General features: G+C 40.2%; 1 protein-coding gene across 1 annotated transcript in view; it reads left to right on the top strand.

The window, feature by feature from the left end:
• Positions 1–335: 335 nt before the first annotated feature.
• Positions 336–23801, top strand: part of SYT9 (synaptotagmin IX) — a 150075-nt gene continuing 126609 nt past the window's right edge. Inside the window, exons 1-2 of the mRNA XM_008572466.1 lie at positions 336–419; positions 19786–20137. Of these exons, the coding sequence (XP_008570688.1) occupies positions 20019–20137 (119 nt within the window). The 5' untranslated portion in view covers positions 336–419; positions 19786–20018. The remainder of the gene's footprint in view (positions 420–19785; positions 20138–23801) is intronic.

The raw sequence follows: 23801 nt of genomic DNA, 5'->3' as shown, positions 1-23801 counted from the left end.
TTCTGAATTTCTCAAACTGAGAACCATGATCGCCTCCTACCTTCAGAGATACTTGGGGGTGCTTATTTAAAACAGATTACTCACCCAGAATCAGGATCCCCGGAGGCACTTTTAACAAGCTTCCCGGACAATTATCAAGCACACATAGATTTTAGAATTATTGCTTCAAAGATCATTTGCTGTGAAGAAAGTTACCCAGTTAGAGAAATATAGGAATTCTTTAACTGTTTTATAAGAAGATTCATTTTTTTTGTTTTTGGTATATTATTGTGACCCAGAAATTTCTGATCTTCCGCTGCATCTAATTCCTCAGGGTCAAGCCCAACCCTGTTGCCATCTGGTGACAGCCACTTATGCTGCAAAAGCAGGACTGATGAGGCAAATCTTTTGAGTTCTACATTCTGGGAATTCTGCATCAGGTAAAGAGCCGTGGGGCATACTAGAAAAAACTTAATTCTGTACAGTTTTTTGAGAACACCAGTTTCCATGCTCCCTGGATTGGGGACAGTGGTGTATCAGTACATGTGTTAACAACCAGTTCTCCAGAACAAAAAATGACTGCATAGATATATGCACATAAGTTTATTATAAATGTTACTCATATAAAGGATGTACAGCACAAAATTTATAATAAAATACATACTGTGCTTCATTGATTACATTACAATTGATTCTCACAGAATGTTTTCTTTGATTTTCCAAATGCCTGTATCCATAGCAACCTTTGGATGCAACTGACAAATGATGTAGGTCGGACATGCATGTTGGTTGATAGTTTCATTTACGTTAACAAGATGAAAGTGAAACAATAATGACACATGTCAGAACTTTATTTGTTCATTGATAATGTGATCAGTTTCTTTGTTGAGTCAGATAATAGTTTTTGAATACTGGAAGACTATATCCCTAATTTTCTGTGCTGTTCACAATGTAATGGCTGCAAATGTGACACTTTTGAACTGTGTTATTAACATTTTCTCTCTCACTTTCATAAGCCATCATTTTCATAAAACAACAACAAAATAATAAATCAAGCTGATTTGTGGTGTTTGCAATTCCTGTGGTGTAAATACTCCCAACATGGCCCATTTCAAGCTATGTGACATTGCTGAACGCGGAGTTGGGAAGAGATGCACAGTAGCACATCATTATCTAATATTTCCATTACTCAGCTACTATAGATGTAAATTACCCTGAGAACATAGGTAATGGTAAAATGTAAAATGAGTAGATGATGTCTTTTGAGTATTTTTTTACCTTCATTTTCAATATAATTTATTTAATTGTAAGTTTATATAGTTTATTATTATTTTTTAATAATGGCTGTGTTTAATAACTAGCTCTGAAAATTCCTGAAAATTTAACAGTTGGCTCTTATGAGCTTTTGAGAGCTGGCTCTAGCCCATTACTGAATAGGGGCAAGTTTTCTGAACTTACAGATATCTGACAAGGTTATGTCCCTACTTCTATGTAGGAACACAGATATATGTAGGCACATTTTCATACTTGCGTAAAAATGCAGCTCTTCCAAACCAGAGTATAACAGTAACATGCCTGACAAATATTTCCCGCCCTGGGCATCAGAGTGGAGAGGAATTCCTAAACAAATGAGGTCAGATCCATTAGAACAGGTTTCTCCTGTCACGTCTGGGAAACTATGACTCATGTTCTTTGCTAGCTGTGCGTTTTGCATCAGTAGATATTCTGACATGTAAAGGCACCTCCCTTGTATTGCATCCTGCTGATTTTAGCAAAACTGTTTTTGATACCTTGACACTCCACGAGCCCTTCTGAGTACAGTGATGTTATGATATTATTGCTTTTTGCTTTTCCATTTTCTTTCTTCTACACGTATTTTGTAAAACAGCAATCAGTTTGTAATTAAAGTTTGATGGCAGCCTGGCTGTGGCCACGAGAGTAGATTTTTGGAGCTGTTTGCTCAGATCCAGATATAGGACATTTATGTGAAGTTTATAAGTTTTTGGAGCTGAAAGTTTGAGGCTACCTGCCACATGCAAAGATAGGATTTGAGCCACCACCTTTACATAAATTCTTTTTAAAAACAGACTATGCTATAGAGTATTTTTTCTTTGATAGAATTTTTGAATAGTCATGGAATAAGTAAAATGCCTCCAATGCACAATTGTATTCTCCCTTCCTGTTTTCTCAGTGTTATGCTTGCAAGCACATTGTTAAATAATTTCATTCTGCTCCCCAAGAGCATTTCCTGAAGTGTGTTTGAATTTCACACTTGGGCTGTATCAATATTTTCTGGACTGACCCTTGTAATTACATCACAGGGGCCTACTTAAACAGAACTTTGCTTGCTGAACAATTATAAAGACAAAATGGCTTTAAGTTGCTAATTGTTCTTTCCTGCTGTGGATATGGGCTATGACCCAGCAACTTGGCTGCTATTTCAGCCTTAAGAGATCTCCTACAGGCCCTCAGACACTACCTCAAGTAAAAATTGTTATAGAGTCCACTGATTCTTAATTGGGGTAAGGAAGCTTCTCTCCTAATATTGTAATAAAATTTTCATTTGTAAAATGCAAAAATCAACTTTTTTTTCCATATTATAAGAAACATAAAGTAAAACCAAACAATCTTTTGGCTGGAGGGAGTTGCCAAACCCCTTTCAGAGCATCGATGCCATCTTTCCATTTTTCTCTTGAAGTCAAGTCATTGTGTACAGAAGATCTCTTAGTGTATATGTGCAGCCGATTCCATGGTTCTGGTTCAGGGCAAACAATGGAACCACGATCTAGGGTTTCTTTAAAATACCCTTTGGCCAGGTTGGTATGGAGGTGTGAGTTCATAGAGGCAGGCAGGTAGACAGATGGCAGGGGAGGCACGCTCGGCTCCACAGTGCCCGATGACACGCAGGTGTGCACCTCCCAGGACACTGTGCACAGGCACCAACTCAGGGCCAACTTTGGTGGCTGTCTGGGTCCTCTACCCCGGGGTAGCCTGTAGGCCACGCTTACTGAAGAGAGAGAGAGAGAAGCTTAAATTCTTACCTATGGGTCCACCACCAAAGGCAACCATTTCTACTTACCCTTTCCTAGGTTAGGTTTCCTGCCATTCCCTCCGTAGAGTAAATCATGTATTTGTACTTCAATTTTTTGTTTACCAACTTTAGACAACATATGAGTAGAGTAAACAAGATGAGGAATTTTCTCATTTCCAATTTTTATTCATTATGTAGTTTTGGGTTCTTTTATTGGTTACATTTTAAACTTAAAAAAATTAAAATTTTCATTTCCTATTGTATCAATCTTAGATATTATCTCTGGACTCACCACTGTGTAGAATGAGGATATTGGTCAGCTCTTATGCTGTTATTATACTGCGATGGTAAACTTTTACATTGTGTATTATTATAATTAAGCCACCCATGTTTTGTCTATATGTTAATTATAACCGTTATATACCCTCAAACTGTGTTTATGGTACATTTGAAGCTTTCTTAACCGACTCCAAGATATCTGACTGGCCAGAAGTATCAGGGCTTTCCATTTATTCTAGAAAACTTTTCAAGAGATGACATGACACGCTGAGTGCTCACAGATAGCAGATTCACAACTATTCTCATGTACTTCTGCTCCCATAAGTTAAGCTGAATGATTACAAGAAGTTATTTTTGTTCCCAAAGTTGCTTATTTTGTTGTATTATTAAGTATTACATATACTGACAAAATATGGATACTAAAAGAGAATTGTTTCTATGAAAATGGAATCAAATTCTTTGTAAGACTCAATAAAGGCAAGTTATTTTTTTTTTAAATGTCAGTGAATTAGGAATGCAGGAGCAACTGTGAAAGATTGAAAACTGCTAAAAATCTGAAAGGATTCTCCTCTCAGATTGCTCCATAAATATCCTTAACTTCTTATTCTACTTTAAAGAAATGCAATTTGGACACAAGTGCATTATGTGTATTTTTGATGTATGAGAGACAACACAAAACTATAATGAGGCTAAAATAAAACCTTTAAGGTTTAAGGGGGTGATTTTTTGCTTTAACCATCTTTTCAATTAACTGATACCAATCACATTCTCTAAGAAGATGCTCTAACGTTAGAGTACAGTGAGTAGGAGTAGCCTTCAGTAAGTTACTTCACTTTTCTGTGCCTTGATCTCCTCATCTGTTAAATTGTGGAAATCACAGGGTTTTCATGATGATCAATTAATTATCTTATCACAGCATGGGCACTTGTTAGGCACTCCAGTTTGAAGCTATTGTTATCACTATTACAATATTGTGATTTGTAAATAATTAATAACTACCAAAACTTGAAGTGGATTGGACCCTCTGAAGAGCCAACACAGTTCTATGTTGTTAATCTTGTGCCCCTTGAAGGATTTAGTTCCTTGCATCCAAAGTCTTCAGTTTTATGCCATCAATTATTCAAAATCTTGTCATGTTTTAATTGACTTTGTATTTGACTGTTACTTTCTTTTATGTCATTATGTGTTTTTTAGACTATTTCATAATATTTTCTATCTTAAAATACTTAGGATATTTTGTAAACAAAAGAAGCCTATTTCTTCACTATATTGTTAAATACATCCAGCCTCTTGATTGCATATTTGGTATTGGGAATTTATTTTCATCTTGACAGTATTCTTCTATTAAGATTCTCTCAAACCTGCACAGAGCTGAGGTCCTGGGACCTCATATCACTGGCACTGGAGCTTGAAAGTTAGATACACTGTTTATTAGTTTCCCTACTATTTCTTTCTTCAGTTCTTTTTTTTTTTCCTTCATTTACATGGAGTGCATCCTCAAATAAATTTATCGGAAGAGAGACATGGGATATAAATAACGAGTCCTTTGCATTTCTAAAAATGTTTTTATTTTGCCCTAATTTTAATTAATGATTTGACCGAGCATACATTCCACAATGGAAATAATTTTCTTCAGAATTTTAAAGGCATTGTTTCCTGATCTTCTAGCATTCTAGAATTGCTTAAGAGAAGTCCGAAGGTAGTCTGCTTCTAGATCTTTTTATGGTGTTCTCTCCAGCCTTGAGTTTTGAAATTTTACCACAGTGTAGCTGGTTGTGTGCCCTTTTTCATTCATCTTGCTCAGCATTTCCTAGGACATTTAATCAAAAGCTTTTGTCTGTCTGCCACTCTGGGAAATGTTATTTTATTTTTATGATAATTTCTTCTCTTACATTTTCTCAGTTTTCTTTTGGGGGAGCCTCTTAGATTAATCCACTATGTTTTCTAGTGTCTTTATTGCTTTTTGTCTCTTTGCTCTACATTCTCAGTGTCTTGGAAGGCAAAAGTTGACCTCAGAATACTTTAGTATGGGTGAGCCTCTTGTTCCCACCTCCTGTTTCTCCAATCTTCTTTCTCTTTACATGACCCTTTCACCATTTTCCAGCCTCTTCCTCACTTAACTATGGACTTTGGGCATTGAGAAACAGAGACAGAGAGTAGAACAGTGGTCACCAGGAGCTAGGGGGATGGGGAATGGTAGATCAGTGTTTAATGGGTACTGAGTTTAAATATGGGATGGTGAAAAAGTTCTGGAAATGGATAGTGGTGATGGTTGCATGGCAATGAGGATGAACTTAATGCCAGTGAACTGTACACTTCTAAATGGTCAAAATGGTAAATTTTATATTAGTATATTTTGCTATAATTTTTTAAAATGTGAAAAAAACCCACTTGACTTAAAGAAAAGTGAGGATTGCACAAATGTCTTAGGAAAAAACATCAGTGCCTGCTCATAGCTGTAGCTCTTTCCGCTGCCTGTTATGCAGAGTTTCTGTAATTCATGGAGAGGGCCGGCCTAAGGAGAAGACTTTTGAGAACCATTGGTATTCTCTGTATCTTCAGTTAGAGTTAAGAGTAAATTGTATTGAAATATTGAGTATTTTTTTTTCTTAATCAATGCTCTTTAGAACAATTATTGCATTTCTTGGTCATATACCATATTTATTAATCATTCTGATGATGAGTAAATGTCAATTGCTATGCATGACTACTGATGAAAATTTGCAATTTTAAAGAAATCACCTTCATTTTAGTAGCATGAGATATTTGCTAAAAGGAAATTGTCTTCAAATCATATAATTTGTAGAAAGTTGACAGTTAAATACAAAGACACTGAAGCCCATGCTTTTAACCAATTACCAGTAGTTTAAGCCTGCTCATGCTTGCAGCACATGCAAATCCATGACCTGTGGGTATATTTGGGTTTTGGGTTTAACAGTATAGGTAGTAAGGGGTTACATGTTGGAACAGGGTTTGCATTTTTAGCCATAGACCAGGCTTCAAGCCAGATGGAAGAGGAAGAAAGTAGGGAAGAATTTGAACCAGGAGTCCACTCTGTGTTCTAACTTTGAGCAGCCTTGTGGCCTGGAAGTGTTTCTCAGGAGAGGTTCTCCTAGGGTTATTGTTGGCCATAGAAGCAAGATTTTTTAGAAACATTATCTGGCTGTAAGAGCTTCTCCTGGAGATTTAGTTTCCTTGGCACATTCCGGATAGGTCACTATAGCCCCAGTTATATAATATCTTCATGAGCAGCAGCTCAAAACAATGTGTTGTGGGCCGGCCCGGTGGCGCACTGCTACAGTGCACCGCTTGGGAGTGCAGTGGCGCTCCCGCCGAGGGTTCGGATCCCACGTACAGACCGGGTCCCGCTCACTGGCTGAGCGAGGTGCGGGAGCAACACCAAGGGTTGCGATCCCGTTGCTGGTCCCGGTCCGGTACGGGCGCAACACTGAGGGTTGCGATCCGTTGCCGGACACGAAAAAAGACAAAAAGGGAAAAAAAAAAACCAACAATGTGTTGTGAAGTTAACTTAATAAATGATGCCGGTTGCCAAAGCCTGTGCTCCTTCTATACTGCACTGCTTCCATGGAGTCTTAAGTGTTCAGAGAAGCATGAAATATTGTACCATTTTCAATCACGATGAAAAGGTAATTTTAATGGACAGTCTCTATATGCCTAAACACACGGCTTCTTTGGCAGTTCCTTTTCCTGAAGCACATTTTCTTAGCAGAGTAAGGAATGTACATACAATGGAAATGATACATTGCTTAGAATTTTAGCACTCATCAAATTTGAGTGTCTCTTGTGTGCCAGACATCATGCTAGGTTGTAGAAAATACTTTAAAGAGAGAATTTCTCATGCAACTCAAGAATATGAGATCTGGAAGGCCCTTCCATCTCATCACATCTCATTTTGTATATTAGGAAACTCAGGCCCAGATATGAGTACAGGTTCCCTGAGGTCACCCAGGTAACTGGGGGTAGGGCCCAGAATAGAAAACAACTCATTCTACAGTGAATCAATCTGGGTCCTAGTGGAAACTGGAGACATAGTCAAACTAGGTAGTTTGAGGAGAGTTTAATACAGGGACTTTTTACAAAGGTGTGGTCAGGATTCAAGGAGACCGGAGCCTTCACCATCGATAGACCTGAAAGAACCTGGAAATGGAGCTGTAGCTTTCAGAAGAAGGACACATTCAACCTGATGGCTTAGCAGGAAGAAAGTTGGGATAATAAATACCATATCTTCATGCTCCTCCCATCCCATTCAGTGTCCCACTAGGGCCTCCAACTGGCTGAACTCAGCAGAAGCCAAAGGCGAGGGAACCCCCTGATGTAGTCCATATGGATCAGTCTCACTTGGCCCACAGCAGAGTAGAGTGCAGGAGAGTAGATCTGGAGTGGTAAAACGGAACTTCCACAGCTCTTACCAGAAGACTTAAAATGTAAATAAATGTTAGGACATAATTTCAGTATTAAACAGATGTTGGAAGAGGGTCTTTGATTATGAAGGGCATTACATATAAATGCTGTTATTTGAGTACAGGATTTTTAAAAAGTTTTTAATTTGAAAGACAAAATATTATTTTAGAATCATAGAATTGTAAACTGAAATACCTAGAACCTGACAGTCTGTAGATACTTGGACACAAAATTCATTGGCTCAGTGCCAACAGCTCACCAGGACTCATCAGGGACTCTGCTCCTTTCAAGAAATATTAGAAGACTCTAGAGAGGGTTGCACATGTGTTTTAAAACAAGTCTGCATCCAGTCTCCAGGTCATTTCCTCATATTTCCTATGTCTTGTTCAGCTGGTGTGCTCTGCAGAAAAACAAACAAACAAACAAACAAAACCCAGATCCCCCCGTGTAATTACCTTCATGCCAATAGAAGCCTAGAAGTCCTTTGTTCATACCAGTGTAGGCACAGCTAGCAGAGAGCATGTGTGCAGTCTGCTGTCAGCCCAGCCGTTTCTAAGGATCGATGCCCCATTCTGAAGGGGTCCGGCTGTGCCTGAGGAAGGACCAGGAGGGAAAGTCTGCCTAACTCTAGGGTCCAGAGCAACAACAGACTTCTCAATACTTCACCATACCCTGTGCAGATGGGCCGGTATCAAGTAGAAGAGAGAGGCAGGACTGAGTCCTGAGCTTTCTAATCAAATAACTCACTTCCCCTCTGAATGGAGAAGTAAGGGGTGAGAGAAGTGATCAGGAGCAAATAGGGAAAAGTCACCCCTCCTGGGAACCATGAATGGGAAGAAGCATTCCCACATTACACATTGCTTTGTGTGACTTTTCTAAATGCTGCTTCACAAAACTGATTGTCAGCAACCTTTTGATCTTGTTCCATAGCGTAGATGAGGGATTTAAACATGAAATGGATCAAAGCAAGACCAGATCTGGCCTCGGAAAGGACACTGACTGAAAGTGTGGGAATGGGTCCTGTGGGAGGTGTGACTTATTGGGCCAATGCAGCAGTGCCAGGCTTAAAAATAATTTCAAGCAACACTATGAAAGCATTGTGACAGGCTTTTATACACATACAAGTGCATAGCCAGACAGGAGGAATTTCTCCCCCCATAGTAGATGTGGGAAATAGCCCATGAGAGTTTGCAGGCGGCCCAAAGTCTCACAGCAAGTAAGTAACAGAGCTGGACACCAGGTCTCCAATTACTGACTCCCATCCCCCTGCAGCCCCATATAGCACTGCTAGGCAGCCCAGGCCTTGCATTTCCTATGGACACACAAAGGAGGGTGTTGAACTCTTTGGCCTGTCTCCTGTCTTCACATGTTCTTGAATTTTGTTTCACAGTGTTTTTTTCAGACAAAAAGTCCCCATTGTCTAAAACCCTGCATGCACATCAGAGTTTCTGTTATTTCGTAAGAATCCTAGTACATCTGAGTGTTCACATTTACTCTACACAGGCCAGAATCCCTTGATACAGAAAACATTGTAGATTTTGCAAGCACTTCCAAGTAAGTGGGTGGTAAAATATTTTTAAAGTAGTTTTTATTCCCAATTAAGTAATTTCTGAAGAGACCAAGTAAAAAGAGTATAGAAACGCAGTAGCAAATGTGATAATGATTCCTGAATCTTCCTGTTTTGCACACAGCAGGGGCTCATGTACAACAGGGTTTAGAAGTCAGGGATTACAGACACAAGAGCTAAAATCCAGTTCTTAGTGTTTATGGCTCCGGCCACTGTGAAGCTTCAGTAGCCCCTGCCCCATCTGGCTGAGGCAGAGGTGGTGATGCCAGTGTGAAGAGGAGCTGTCACACTAATGAGGCAGCACTTTGCAAATAGAAGGTGCAACAGAAAGTGTTCCCTCAATGCTAATTTTAGGCCAACTGCTTAGTTAACACAGGCGGAATCATGTGGGTAGCCTTCTGAGGAAAGGATCGGAGGGCCAGAGGCACAATCCTGTTAGAGATGTTCCTCCCTTTATGTCAATCACAGAAAAATACATTTGATGCCATTTGCCAGTTTCCATGTTCTAATTTCATTTCACTACCCTCCAGTCCTCTTAGAGGTAAGGCAGCAGAATGCTCTGTTTACCTGGCTCAGTACCTTAATAATAGTATGGCCCCTGCAGGCCCAAGTTAATGCTCCTTAATCCTTGCGATTTTCACCATCAACTGGTGCTATAGGAACCTTATGTCTGCTACAAGAATGAAAAGGAGGAATGGTCCTAAATTTTAGCCTCCATTTGGATAGTGCTTATTGAGTTGTGATCACTAATAGGAATTATTATAATGGCTTTAGCCCTAGATACAGACTCTGTTGTGAACTCAAGGTCATTTGGCAGTTTCACAAGAACCACAAAATGTGAGAGCCACTTCTAGGCCCTTTATGACAGATGAGGAAAACCATAGAGGGACAGTGACTTACCCAAGATTACAAAATATAAACTGGCAAAATGGTCCTAGGTCCCTTGGAATATACAAGCTCTTTCCCGGGCCACCATGTGAAGTTGAGCAAGTTGTGACTTATGCACCATGCATGGCAAGATTACAAAATATAAACTGGCAAAATGGTCCTAGGTCCCTTGGAATATACAAGCTCTTTCACGGGCCACCATGTGAAGTTGAGCAAGTTGTGACTTATGCACCATGCATGGGCATACACAGGAGCCCTGGTCTTCCCTTATTGCTGGTGAAGTCTTTTGGCCACATGGCCAGATAACCTGTGTTGATCTTTGTGGAGGAGAAGTGGTTGTAAATGGGACTTGGCTCACTCTTCATCTGTGGTGTCTTAGTCTGTTTGGACTTCTACAACAGAATATTATAAAATGGATGGCTTATAAGTAACAGAAATTTTTTAGTTATAATTCTGGATTCTGCAAAGTCCAATACTAAGGCACCAGTAGATTTGGTATCTGGTGAGGATCAGCTTCCTGTTTCATAAACAGCTATCCTCTATGTCTGAACATAGTGGAAGGGGCAAGGGATATTTCTGGAATTCTGTTGCTTATAACAGAATACCTGAAACTGGGTAATGTATAAAGAAAACGAAATTTATTTCTTACAGTTTTGGAGGCTGGGAAGTCCAAAGTCCAGGGAACACACATGGTAAGGGCCTTCTTCTAGGTGACAACTCTCTACAGCAACTCAGGGTATCACATGGTGAGAGAATGGCAAGAGCTCCCTCATGTGCTCTTTATAAAGCCACTAGTCTACACCTGTAATAACTCATTTCTCCATAAGTGGATTAATCCATTCATGAAGGCACAGTCCTCACTATACAACTGCCTCTCAAAGGCTCCACCTTTGAAATATCATAATTGGATGTCCCAACTTCTTAACGCTGTTACAGTAGGGATTAAGTTTTCAATACATGAACTTTTGGGGACATATTTGACCTGTAGCAGGCACTAATCTCATTCATGAGGGCTCCACCCTCATGAATTAATCACCTTCCAGAGATTCCACTTTCTTGCAGGGTTAGAATTTCAACATATAAATTTTGAGGGGACACAAATATTCTGTCTATGGCATTCCACTCTTAGCCCCTAGTCCCCCAGAATCCATTTTCTTCTCACTTGCAGAATAGATTTATTACATCTCCGAAACCTCAAAAATTTTAACCCATCCCAGCATTAACTGTTAAGTCTAAATTCTGGTGCCATATAAATATCATTGAAGTTGTATTTGGGTGAGACTCAAGGTATCCTGAGGCAAACTGCACTTTCAGCTGCGAACCTGTGACACCAAACAAGGTATGTGCTTCCAAAATACAATGGTGGGATAAGCAATGGATGGGCATTTTCATTCCAAAAGGGAGAAATGGGGGAAAAAAAAAAGAATGGGGCAACAAGTCCTGAGTAAGCCCATACTACAAGGCAAACTCCATGAGGTCCTAAGGCTCAAAAATAATCCTGTTTGGCTCAGTGCTCTGCCCTCTAGGCCCACTGAAGCCAAAGTCTTGCCTTGACTCTGCTTCCACAGCTCTGCTAAGCATGGATTATACCCCCAAGTTTCTTCCAGGTGGCCCTACACCGACACCTCTGGGCAGCTCTGGCTCCATGGATGGAGGCCATCTGCCTATTGAAATCAAGGCAATGGTGTCCCCATTTGAAATGAGGAGGCAGCCCTGATGATCTCTGAATATTCTTTAGGGTCCTTCTTTCTTTGTTTTGAAGAATAATGCATGTTCCAAACCAAATAGCTTTATGATTCCATCATGTAAAATCCAAATCTGGCAGCCTTTATTCATTCCTTCCTATATCCATTCCCTTCAGTTCAAACTCAGTTTTCCTGCTGGTGTGGCTGATTAAGTCTGTGGCTCACACCTATGCTAATCGCTTTATCAAATGGTCACTTGTGCACACCCTTAATGATCTCCTCTAAACATGCTTTCTCAATTTTTGCAATATGGATAGACTGAGAATTTTTCAAATATTTAAGTTTTACTTCCTTTTTTGCTTAACAATTCTGTCTTTAAATCATCTCTCTCTTCTTTTATTTTACTATAAGCATCCAAGAGGAGCCAAGCCATGTCTTCAACACTTTGGTTAGAAATATCTTCAGCTAAATATCCAATTTTATTGCTTGCATTTTCTTTCATGAAACAGTAGAATATGAACACAATTCAGCTAAGTTCTTTGCTACTTTATAACAAGAATCACCTTTACTCTAGTTTCCAATAACATTTTCCTCATTTCTGTCTGAGACCTCACCAGAATGGTCTTCACTGTACATATTTCTGCCAACAGTCTGTTCATGATTCCTTATTCTCTAACCAGATTGAGGTTTTCTCTGCAACTCTCCCTTTTTCTTTCTGAGCCCTCATCAGAATACTCTTAACAGTTTGTTATGGCACTGTAGGCTTTTTCAAGTATGTACCTCAAAACTCTTTTAGCCTCTACCCATTACCTAGTTACAAAGCTGCTTCCACATATTTACGTATTTGTAATAGGTTCTTGATATCAATTTCCATTCTTATGGGAAACCTCCTCTGACCTCCAGATTGGGTTATGTACCCCTAACTTCTGTGCTCTAGTAGTACTCAGTGAATTTTGAATAGCGCTATTGAAATTCTCTTGACTAATAGTTCCTTAAGGGCAAGGAGCTTTGAAAACAGACCAGGGAAAGTTTGGAACACACCCAGTATTAGGTGTTCTGTTATAAGCAATAGAAATGGATTAATACATCACCCAAGATCTATTAAGTCAGGGATCAACATTTTCCCCCTACCAAAACATGTTTTATTTTTACTTTCCATTAGGAAATTACCAAACATATTCAAAAGCAGAGTATGTTAGTACCTTTCTGTTGCTTGTAACAAAAATACCTGGAACTGGGTAATTTGTAAGAAAAAAAAATTTATTGCTTACAGTTTTGGAGGCTGGGAAGTCCACAGTCCAGGAAACATATCTGGTGAGGTGACTCTACAGCAGTGCAGGGTGTCACATTGCAAGAATGATGGAGCAGAGAGAGAGAGAGACTCTCATGTGTTCTTTTAAAGCCCTCAGAATCACCATGACCACCATTATTAATTTGTTCATTAGCGTATGGTCCTCAGAATCCAATTACCTCTTCAAGGCCCCACATTTCAAGTACCATAATAGGATTTCCCTCAACAGTTACAGTGGGTGTTAAGCTTCAGTGAGATTTTTTTTTGGAGGGGGATATTCAATCTACAGCATAGAGAGAATAATATAATAAACTCCACATACCCAAAACTCAGTTTCAACAATTATCAACTCATGGTCAATGTTATTTCGTCTATAATTTGAAGCAAATTCTAGACATCATATCATTCGAATATTCCCATATACATCTATGAAACATAACCACAATATGACGATTATACCTCAAAGTAATTAACAGTCATAATATCATTACATTTCCCATTCAGATTTTCCTTGTCTCATCAATTTTTATTAACTGCATGGTGTTTTAGATGCTTAATCATGTAACTGCTCAGGCTGGTCTGGTTCCTCTCTAGCCCTGTAGTTCAGCTCCTAGGCTGGAACATCCTTCCACTGGTCTTCTGAATTGAGTGCAATTTTTCTTTACACTGTTTCTTTTGTCTCATTTTAATCTCCTGCATTCATCTTCAAGTAACTTCCTATGATAGATGCATGATAGGTAGTCTTTCTGATTTCTTGCAGGTCTAAAAATGCCTTTTTCAGCCCTCACACTTCATTTATAGCATGTCTGGGTACAGAATGCTAAGTTGAACATAAGCTTTTTCTCAGAAGTTTGCAGACATTACTTCACTATCTACTCTTTCTGATGATAAGTGTGATGCCAGTATCGTTTTAATTTCTTTATGTTCCTATTATGTTTTGTGATTTTCTGCAATCTTCATGTTTTGAATTCACAATAAAGCATCTAAGGTATTTTTATTTTATTATAGGTGCTCAGTGGACCCCTATCAATTTGTTCTTCAGTTCTAAGGAATTTTAAAGTCTGTTTAATTATTTTTACCTTCATTTTCTCTGTCTTCACCTTGTAGAAAACTTAAATGTTAGACCTCTTTGATGAATAATCTACATCTTATTTTTTTTTACTTATATTTTCTGAATGTTTTGGGGGAGCCACATTCAGGTAGATATTCCTTGACTTTATCTTCCCTTGAGTTTTTCTTTTGTTTCAGCAATCATGTTATTTTACTTCTAGCTCAGATGGGATCTCGAGGGTGTCTTTCTCTGGTTATTGCTGCTGCCATGATTCTCACTGTTAGTTGCTATTTTATAAATCTCAATCCATGAATTAATTTGCCTCTCGCATTGATTTGTTTCATGTCAGGGGCCATTTATTCTGAGGGCTCAGCTTGCCTACCCTCTTTTGAGCTGATAATTTGCCCCATTTGTCCCATGCCTTTTCTTTTGTTGTCTATTCATGTGTTCTTCCTGGACCTTCACAGTTTAGGGGGGTGACTAATGTTTCCGTCCATATGAGTATGGATGCTCAAGCTTTTCACTTGTTGACCAATAATAGTTGCGATTCCAAAACAAGTCTACTTCTTTTAGGCTTGCAGGAATCCCCTAGAATTATAGGTGTCCAGCTGGAATGTCTGCTGGACCCAGAGGTCATGGTGTATTGTATCTGGTTGCTGCAGAACCTCATGTCCTATGGCTAGAGCTAACAGCCAGTAGAAGAGGTTTCTGACAAGCAGGCCTGATGCAGGGCATTCCCACATCTTTCCTGGGAATGAAGCACTCCATGGTAGCTCTGGGTACAGTTTCATGCAGTCACTTCCAAAGCAACAGCACTTCCAGGAATCTGCTTCAGAGGTGGTTTGCCATTTGCCTCCTTTCATCCCCGAATGATCATCCTGGTTATTACCTTGATCCTTGGACAAAATGACCAATTATGCTGTTCCTATTCTTCAGAAAAATTATCCCATAATTATTTGTTAATATCACTATTTTTTTTGCCTCCTTTCATCCCCGAATGATCATCCTGGTTATTACCTTGATCCTTGGACAAAATGACAAATTATGCTGTTCCTATTCTTCAGAAAAATTATCCCATAATTATTTGTTAATATCACTATTTTTTAAATTTTTATAATGAAATATATTAAATTCCAAAGAGCATATATAGTGAATACGTACAGTTTAAAGATTAATAATAAAACAAATGGTTGTGTACCTACTACCTAACTTAAGAAATAACTTCTCTCCTAAATAAGCTATTTTGTGATTCTAAGCTGACTCTCCAGACTCTCCCTTTTCCAAGGTCATGGGTCTGAGGTGGGGAGTATGGCCTTAGTGACTTCAATGTTGTTTTCTAGCACTTCTTTCTGAAAAAAAGAGAAAAAAAGGACAAATGTAGTGTCTACAGGGCACACTGGGCTGTTTGGAAACAGAAGTTCAGATGATTATGCTTATTGGCTGGTGTGGCTGTGCAGGTCACCTTGGTTCCCTGGCCCACTGCTAACTCAAATGGTACCTTTGTGTGAATAAGGAAAAGTCACACTCACCATTTGCCAGAAATATTTTGTGATAGCTATATGCACAAAAAATATAATGGCTATGAATGTGCCTAGTTCCCCCTAGAGTTTACAGCCACAATCCACACAACTATAATTCAAGAAAGATGTAGCAGATGACTACAGGGCTCCTCAAGTGGGCTTCATCATTTGTTGAATGCCTACTATGTGCCAGGCACTCTTAGATTCTTGGCATTCAGAGTTGGGATGGTCAAGATCTCTGCTCTCAAGGAACCCCATGACTGGATTCTGAGAAAGTTGTTTTGTAAGTGCAGGATCTGGTAGTCAACTAACAAGCTGGAGGTGTTCTTGGGCTGGGTCAAGGGTCTAATGGTTGCTAGTAAAAGTGAGCTAATACTTAAATTTATTTAGAACCTTTTCTATGCCATGTGAATCCTGAGAGGTCATGTTGCACTAAGCCAGTGAGTTCAGAGCTCAGGTGGGATTCTTAAGTCCATGGTGTCCCTATGTCCTAGTTTTACCTGGTCAGTTCTGTTTTAAGTACCTTATCACCATGTAATTATTAATATAACACCTTTATCTTCTTAAAAGTGACCCAGCTTTGGACAGTAAATTATATGACCACGTATATTAGTCAACTTTTTTTGACATGGCAACAAATCCCTTCAAAATCTTAGTGACTTAAGACACCAGATATTTAAGTTTGGTTAATGGATCTGTGGATCAGCTGCAGCTCTGCCATAGGCTGTTACTCATGTTTAGTTTTACTCCTCATTCTGGATTTGGGGCCAATTCCACAAGTCTTCTTATTATGGCACCCAGGCTAGAAGATCAGCTCTTCCATGAGAGCTCTTCTTCTCATGCAGAAGGTGGGAACCCAAGGGTCCCCTGGTCTAAGGTGGCATGGGTATATCTACTCATATTTCATTGGCTACAGCAAGTCATATGGCCAAGACCAACATCAGGAAACAGGGATTTATACTCCTCCCTTGGTGGGGAGATCTGTGGTAGGGGAGAGTGAATATTTGGTGACTAATAATACAGCCATCACATCACGCTCGCCAACCCTACTGCCTCCCAGTGTGCCCCTCCTCCAGCCCATGCTGGTGTTCTCCAAGTGCTTCCTCTGTCAGGACAGAGCTGAAATGATTAACCGGACATAGGGAAGGAGTTTTGACTCCATTTGGAGTACAGGGTATTAAGGGATTTTACCACTGTGTGGAGCCTGTTTTATTTTTAGATTCTATTGGAGTGGGGATCGATGTTTGCTATGGCAGCGTGATTAACTGGGACAGAGTCTCCTCCTTCCCTGTTTCCCCAGCACTACCCTTATCATAGAGGTCTACACTAACAAATGTTCCACTCTGCTGTGCAAGCTGTCAAAGCCAAGTGGAGCCTGGGCTCAAGGCACGGTCTCCCTACCTCATGTGGGGATCTGTGAGGTGTGGTTTCTAGCACCTTATACTTTGCCCCCTCTGACTCCACTCCCTGTACCCAAACCTTGCCCTTGTTGCTCTGCACCTGGGATTTTTAATTTTTATTTTCTTTCAGGGACACTTCATTTTCCTGTGTTAAGTGATCAGCACTGATTGGCTTTTCCTCTAAAACAATTCCAGAAATTCCCCAAAGTTGTTGGTTTGCTGGTGAATGGATGATGCCCTTCCTTGTTTTCCATTGTTTATCCCGTTTGAGTGGGACTAGAACAGACAAAAGTGAAAAAGATTTGAGCTCAGTTACCCACATTGAAACTGGAACCCCAATGTTTTCAAACAGAGATATAATATTATTTTACCGCAAGGGCAAAGATTGATGGGGAGGCATAAAGGAGATCGTCAGATCCATCACCAGCGCTGGCAGCTGGCTTGCTCTCAAGAGCAATTTTTCATGGAGGAACAGTTTTATTATTTCATGAGAATGATCAAGTACCTTCAGAGTCATGTTGAAAAGCACAGGGATGGTAGTTGGTCAGCTTGACTCTGTAGGTGAGTGACGTGCAGGAGGGGTTCCCATGCATGCCTCAGCAGAAAAGCAACTTGTCACAGATCATAGAATGTTGATACTGCTGTGCATAGTTCAAATTGTGAGTACTGAATGACTAATTTCTAATTTTCTCCTGCATTGGAATATGAATCTATGAAGATATGGAGTGTGTCTGTCATGTTCACTATTGTATCTCTAGAGCTTAGCACAGTACCTGGCACATAGAGGAATTCAGAAAACTCTGGTTGAAGCAATGCAAATATTAATGATGGAGAGTAGAGACAAAATTTGGGGAGAATCCTTGGGACTCCTGAGTGTAGTGGAGCATAGTAAAGACAGGTAGGGGTGTCCTTTAAAGTAAGGAGCTTACAGCCACTGTAGTGCCAGAAATGAGTTCAGGTTGATGCCTCAGCCTCCCAGACTCTACTGTGGTGGTGGTGGTGGTGGTGGTAGGGATGCCTGCAGGTGCTTGGGCTCTGTCTATCAGGCTCCGTCCACAGCCATTGGATGCTGCTCTGCCACGGACCCTTGCTGAAATGAGTTCAGGTTGATGCCTCAGCCTCCCAGACTCTACTGTGGTGGTGGTGGTGGTGGTAGGGATGCCTGCAGGTGCTTGGGCTCTGTCTATCAGGCTCCATCCACAGCCATTGGATGCTGCTCTGCCACGGACCCTTGCCGAGGCCATGGGGCCATGGTCCATGTGGTAGATGCTGTCATTACCCACCATACCCCTCACCCTGACCACTTCTGTGCATACCTGTTGACCTCCAGTGAAGCCTCTGCATTGATTTCATGTGGGATTTGTCTGGCACTGAAGCTCACTTTGCTCACCTGTGCTGCTGGTTGGAAATGTTAGGAATTGGGCCGGCCCAGTGGCGCACTGCTACAGTGCGCCGCTTGGGAGTGTGGCGGCACTCCCGCCGAGGGTTCGGATCCCACATATCGACCGGCCGCTCACTGGCTGAGCAAGGTGCGGGAGCAACACCGAGGGTTGCGATCCCGTAGCCGGTCCCGGTCCGGTATGGGCGCTACACTGAGGGTTACGATCCGTTGCCGGTCACGAAAAAAGAAAAAAAAAAGAAAAAAAATAACACCGAGGGTTGCGATCCCGTAGCCGGTCCCGGTCCGGTATGGGCGCTACACTGAGGGTTGCGATCCGTTGCCGGTCACGAAAAAAGAAAGAAAAAAAAGAAAAAAAAAAGAAAAAAAATAAGAAATGTTAGGAATTGAATGCCCTTTGAGAACTGCCCTCAAATCATTGGCTACAGGGAGTTGATGTATAAATAGCCAGGTACTTTATACCTTGGGTGGGGTAACTCAGAGGTATATGGAGCCTACCCAACTGGCTTAAGCTCTCATCCCCCACTGTGGTAACTGGTTGATAATACACCCTTGACTGGCCACCGTCTATGGATCACTTTCCCCACTTGCCCTCCCTGTGTTTCCTTCACCTTCTAGATAAACCACTTGCCCTTGAATACTTATCTCAGGGTCTGCTACTGGTCAAACTACGACAGCCTGTTCTGGGTTCTGAGGGCCTGACCACAGAATGGTGGCTATTCTTGAGGCCACAAAATCCACAGAGGACTTGAGCTTCATTTTGCTGAGATCCTTAAATGTTAATAGCAAAAAATAGAAAAAGAAAAGTATTCTAGTTTCATTTGTTTTAAAAAGTTGTGACTTAAACAATCCCCAAGTTATATTATACAGCTCTCTGAGATGACAAAGGAATGTTTAAGGACGGTTGAAACTGTCCTGCTCAAGAAACATTACTGATTTGTACGGCCTGTGGGATAGGGTCTTATCTGACTTACCGGACATGCCTAGTCACCCTGAATGTACTGTTCCTTGCTGTTGCAGGCTGTTTATTATTTCTAGATAACAGCCTGCATGTTATGTTACCTCCTCTGTGCGTTTTCTCCCTGGCCCTCTGGTTTATGTCTGAATCCTCATTGACAGTGCTCTAGAACCAGGTGAGTCAGAAGCATCCCCAGGCCAGCCTTCCACAACCGGCTCCTGAGGGCTGAGTGGATGAGAGTCATTCAGCTGCCTGCACAGAGGGTGGGTATGGGAGGAGCAATCAAACTGAACTTTGATCTTTGTTTCTTTGCAGATATCTCAGTGAGCCTGCTGACCCTTGTGGTTACTGCCTGTGGTCTTGCTCTGTTTGGCGTGTCTCTCTTCGTGTCCTGGAAACTCTGCTGGGTTCCGTGGCGAGAACGAGGCCTGCTGTCTGGTGGCAAAGACAACAACCAGGAGCCTCTTAACTACACAGACACAGAGACCAATGAGCAGGACAACAGTGAGGACTTCCTAGATCCTCCCACCCCCTGCCCTGACTCCTCCATGAAGATCAGCCACACATCCCCTGACATTCCCCTCTCCACCCAGGCGGGGGTCCAGGAGAACTGTGCCCATGGTGTCCGCGTGCAGCGCCAAGTTACGGAGCCAACCTCATCGGCTCGGTCAGTAACACCCCTTCCTTTCTGAATGCAAGGCAAAGACCACTCCATTCCCCTCTCTTGGCATCAATAGCATTGCTTGGCCAAGGAGCCTAAAACTTGTAGATGTCTGTTTGGTATCAGAGACATGAATATAGGAAAACTTCATGCTTCCTATTCTTGACATCTGCTTAGTTTTTCGTAAAAATAGTAGTTAACATTGTTAAGACTTACCATGTGTCAAATAGTATATAAAAACTTTAATGCATTATTTTATTATAGTTTACAAATTTGTATGAGATAGATAGTATTAATTTCATTTTACAGTAGAAAAAACTCAAGTCAAAGAGATGAAGTAATAAACTCATATATTAGTGAGCACCCAGGTCAGGATTTGAACCCTCGTTTAACCAACACCAGAACCTAAGCTCTTAGCCACTATTCCCTGCTGCCCTCCCAGTGCTATAAAATTTACTCACTATGCCTCTGACCTAGCATAGCGTTCACAGACTCCTCAGACTCCGCAATGTGGAGTCCATCTCCAGCCTTTGCAAGGCCTACAGAATACCCAGGGCTAGGGTCACATTCTCTCCATTGTCTGGATACTTTGTGCTCTTAAGCAGTAGAAAAATAATATACTGCAGGGATAAAAAGCGTGGACTCTGGGGTCAAATGAACCGGCTTTACTTATATGTGTGACATTAGACACGTTACTTAACCTTCATATGTTTCTATTTCCTTTTCCATAAAAGAGGAATAGTACTAGTTCCAACTTATAGGTGGTTTTAAAAATGAAATGATAACATGTGCTTTGCACAGGTCTCCAACTAATAAGTGCTCCAAAACTTGAGCTGCCATTTTGCTTTTACTATCACTATCATCATCATCGAGACAGGGCTCTCCTAAGACTCAGATGTTGCACAAAGGTGAGTTTGAGGCTAAACAGCCAGTTCTATTACTGGATATAAAAACCAATTTTTAGTAAGAGATTTCAGGAAAAGTGACTCAGTAAGCAGCTTTCTTTAAAATGAAAATATTTGCTTGAGCAATAGCCAGACAAATAACATGTGCTTTTATTTGGAAAGTACAAGCACAATTTGAGGGTATTTTTTTTAAAAAATCTTTTTTATTTTTTCTCTGGAAGCAGAAATACAATTTTAACTTTTTTATGTTAATAAAGTTTGTCCTAGAGGCTCTGCTCATTCACATTAAGTGGGATGGAATATGACAATTTATAATTTAATTTTTTCAGAAACCTATTTTAGCATCATTTCCAATTCTGAATCAAAGAGCTAAACCTAAGTATTCCTCTGTGAGGAAATGGGTGGTTGTTTGCCATTTGATTTATAAGAAATCTCAGATTTTATCACTATGATTTCTCTTCAGATTTAAGACTTACATATAACTAGAGCTCTGTTTGATGCTGTCATGGAATTCATGCAGTTGTGCAGACTCATAATAAAATCATTTCAGTCCTTCAATAAATAGAACCTCCCAGATAGAGTTTCTATTGAAATTGTCTCCTATTCTGTTCTACTCTAAATGTAATTTTTCTGGTGAGAATTCTCTCAATATAAGGCGATAGTACTGTGTTTTAAATAGATTTGATATGAGGACTCTGCCTTAATTCTAATAAACTGATAGCAATAATATCACCATAATTATGAAAATATTTATTCTAGAAAAATGTATAAATACTCTGCATATCAAGGAATATAATTCATTTTTTAAAACCCTGTTATCTTCACTATTGATTTGTGGAAATTGGATAAGAGGAAAAAAATAATAAAAGAGGACAGCAAAGGCATTATTCCTGTATATAATGCATTTTACATTCAGATTTATTTTAGTTTGGGAGGTATGCAATTAAATGATCTTCTCTGGTGGCAAAAATCAGGTTTAGTAATATCTGAATTACAATAAGAAAGCTAAACTCTTTCCAGCTGCATTTGACCTAATATTGACAGTTCGCATCTTTATTCATTTAAAATATTCACACCTAAATTACTACTGACCTAGTTTTACAGGTTCTGTCTTTAAATACCTATCTTTGTCTCATGGTATCAACATAGTAAGAGTAATGTATGGTCTTCTAATCCTTTAGGGATTGTGTTGCATTATAAGAACACACACACACACACACACACACACACACACACACACACACACACACACACACACCTTTTACTGACAAAATGGAAAAAATGAATGAAATTTCCTTCATGCTCCAAAACATTTTTAACATTCTTTTTTAAGTTACATTTTTGATACCATATTTGGGGAGGGGCAGGGTACTCTTTGCTGAGATGGCTTTAAGTAACAGTCTGCTTTTCCAGTTATTTTTTCTCCCATCTTTCTCATTATGTTCTTTACTTTCTCACTGCTGTCACTTTCTTACTGTGTCCACCCTGCAGCCACTGTCACTTGTCCCAGGGCTCCTAGGACACCTGCTTGGCCCAGTGCACACAGACATAGACTCCCATTTATAAAGGTGTCCTTGCTATCATTGTGATTGGCATAGCTTCTGCCACAGCCTTTACATTGTAAATCTCAACTTCACCTGATCTCTTCAGCTTGGATATGTTTTGCTCACACCAATGATTTTTGGAATATCCTAAAGATGAGCTTTGTCTTATCTTCTAAGAATGTTTCTGGTCATGACTTTCTGTTGTTTTTTCAAGAGCAAGCATGTTAAGATTCTGTGTCTAGTTAGCTCAGTTACTATTAGAACCATCCCAAACTCTTGATTCTTTTCTAGTTTGATGAAATCCCTTTTGTATAATTACCTAATATGCTGGGGATATGTATATTTTAATTTTTCTCAGAATTTTTTCAATACCAGAGCTTTATAAAGGTTTCTCCTCCAAATATATGAAAATTCCTTTGTCTCCAAATTAGAAGGACCATTGAAAGGCCATTAATCCATTTCCTGATTCAAGTCCCAAGATGAAAGTTCTTCCTGGTTTTTTAAGCCTTCTCAAATTTCCTATGTAACTCTTTGCTTTTACGAAAATTTCAATTACCATACCACGAACTCCTTATCAGGTCTATTAAGGTCCTGCATGATATTGCCAGTCTGCTCCTAAAGCTTCACCTCCTGGCCAGGGTAACCATGGTGCACAACCCCAGAGGACACTGTTAACATGGACTCAATAGGGGCCTTTACCTGGAAAAGACTCGCTGTACCCCATCTACACCAGCCTCTCTTAGTTCCTTCAGTATCCCAAGTCCTTTCTTGCCTTGAGACCTTCACACATGCTCTTCCCTTAGGCAGGAATGCTTTTCCTTTTTCTTTGCCCTTCCCAGCTCCTTTGCAGCCTTAATGCCCTAAATAAATTGCCACCTCCTCAGAAAGGTCTTCCTGACCGCCCTATCTAAAGTATGTGTTCTGTCCTCCACTTCCTTCCACTCTTAATTCTCTCTCATGTTGCCTTGTTTTCACTCCTTCATGGGATTAAACTCTATTTCTAAGAGGTTATTTGTTTAGTTATTGCCTGTATTCTGTTCTAGACTAGGAGTTCTGTGAGCTTTGAGACCGCATCTGTTTTGTTTCTCCTTAGCCCCTAGTGCAGGCCCGGGCACATAGCAGAATTTTTTCCATGAATGCCTGACGAATATATTGGTCAATATTGGGCCACTTTTCTTTTGTTCTTCTGACAAGAATGGCAGAGGGTCAGAAGTATAAACT

Source organism: Galeopterus variegatus, unplaced genomic scaffold (genome assembly GCF_000696425.1).
Source record: "Galeopterus variegatus unplaced genomic scaffold, G_variegatus-3.0.2 Scaffold788, whole genome shotgun sequence".
NCBI lineage: Eukaryota > Metazoa > Chordata > Mammalia > Dermoptera > Cynocephalidae > Galeopterus > Galeopterus variegatus.
Note: the sequence above shows the minus strand (reverse complement) of the source record. Positions and strands in the feature narration are given on the sequence as shown.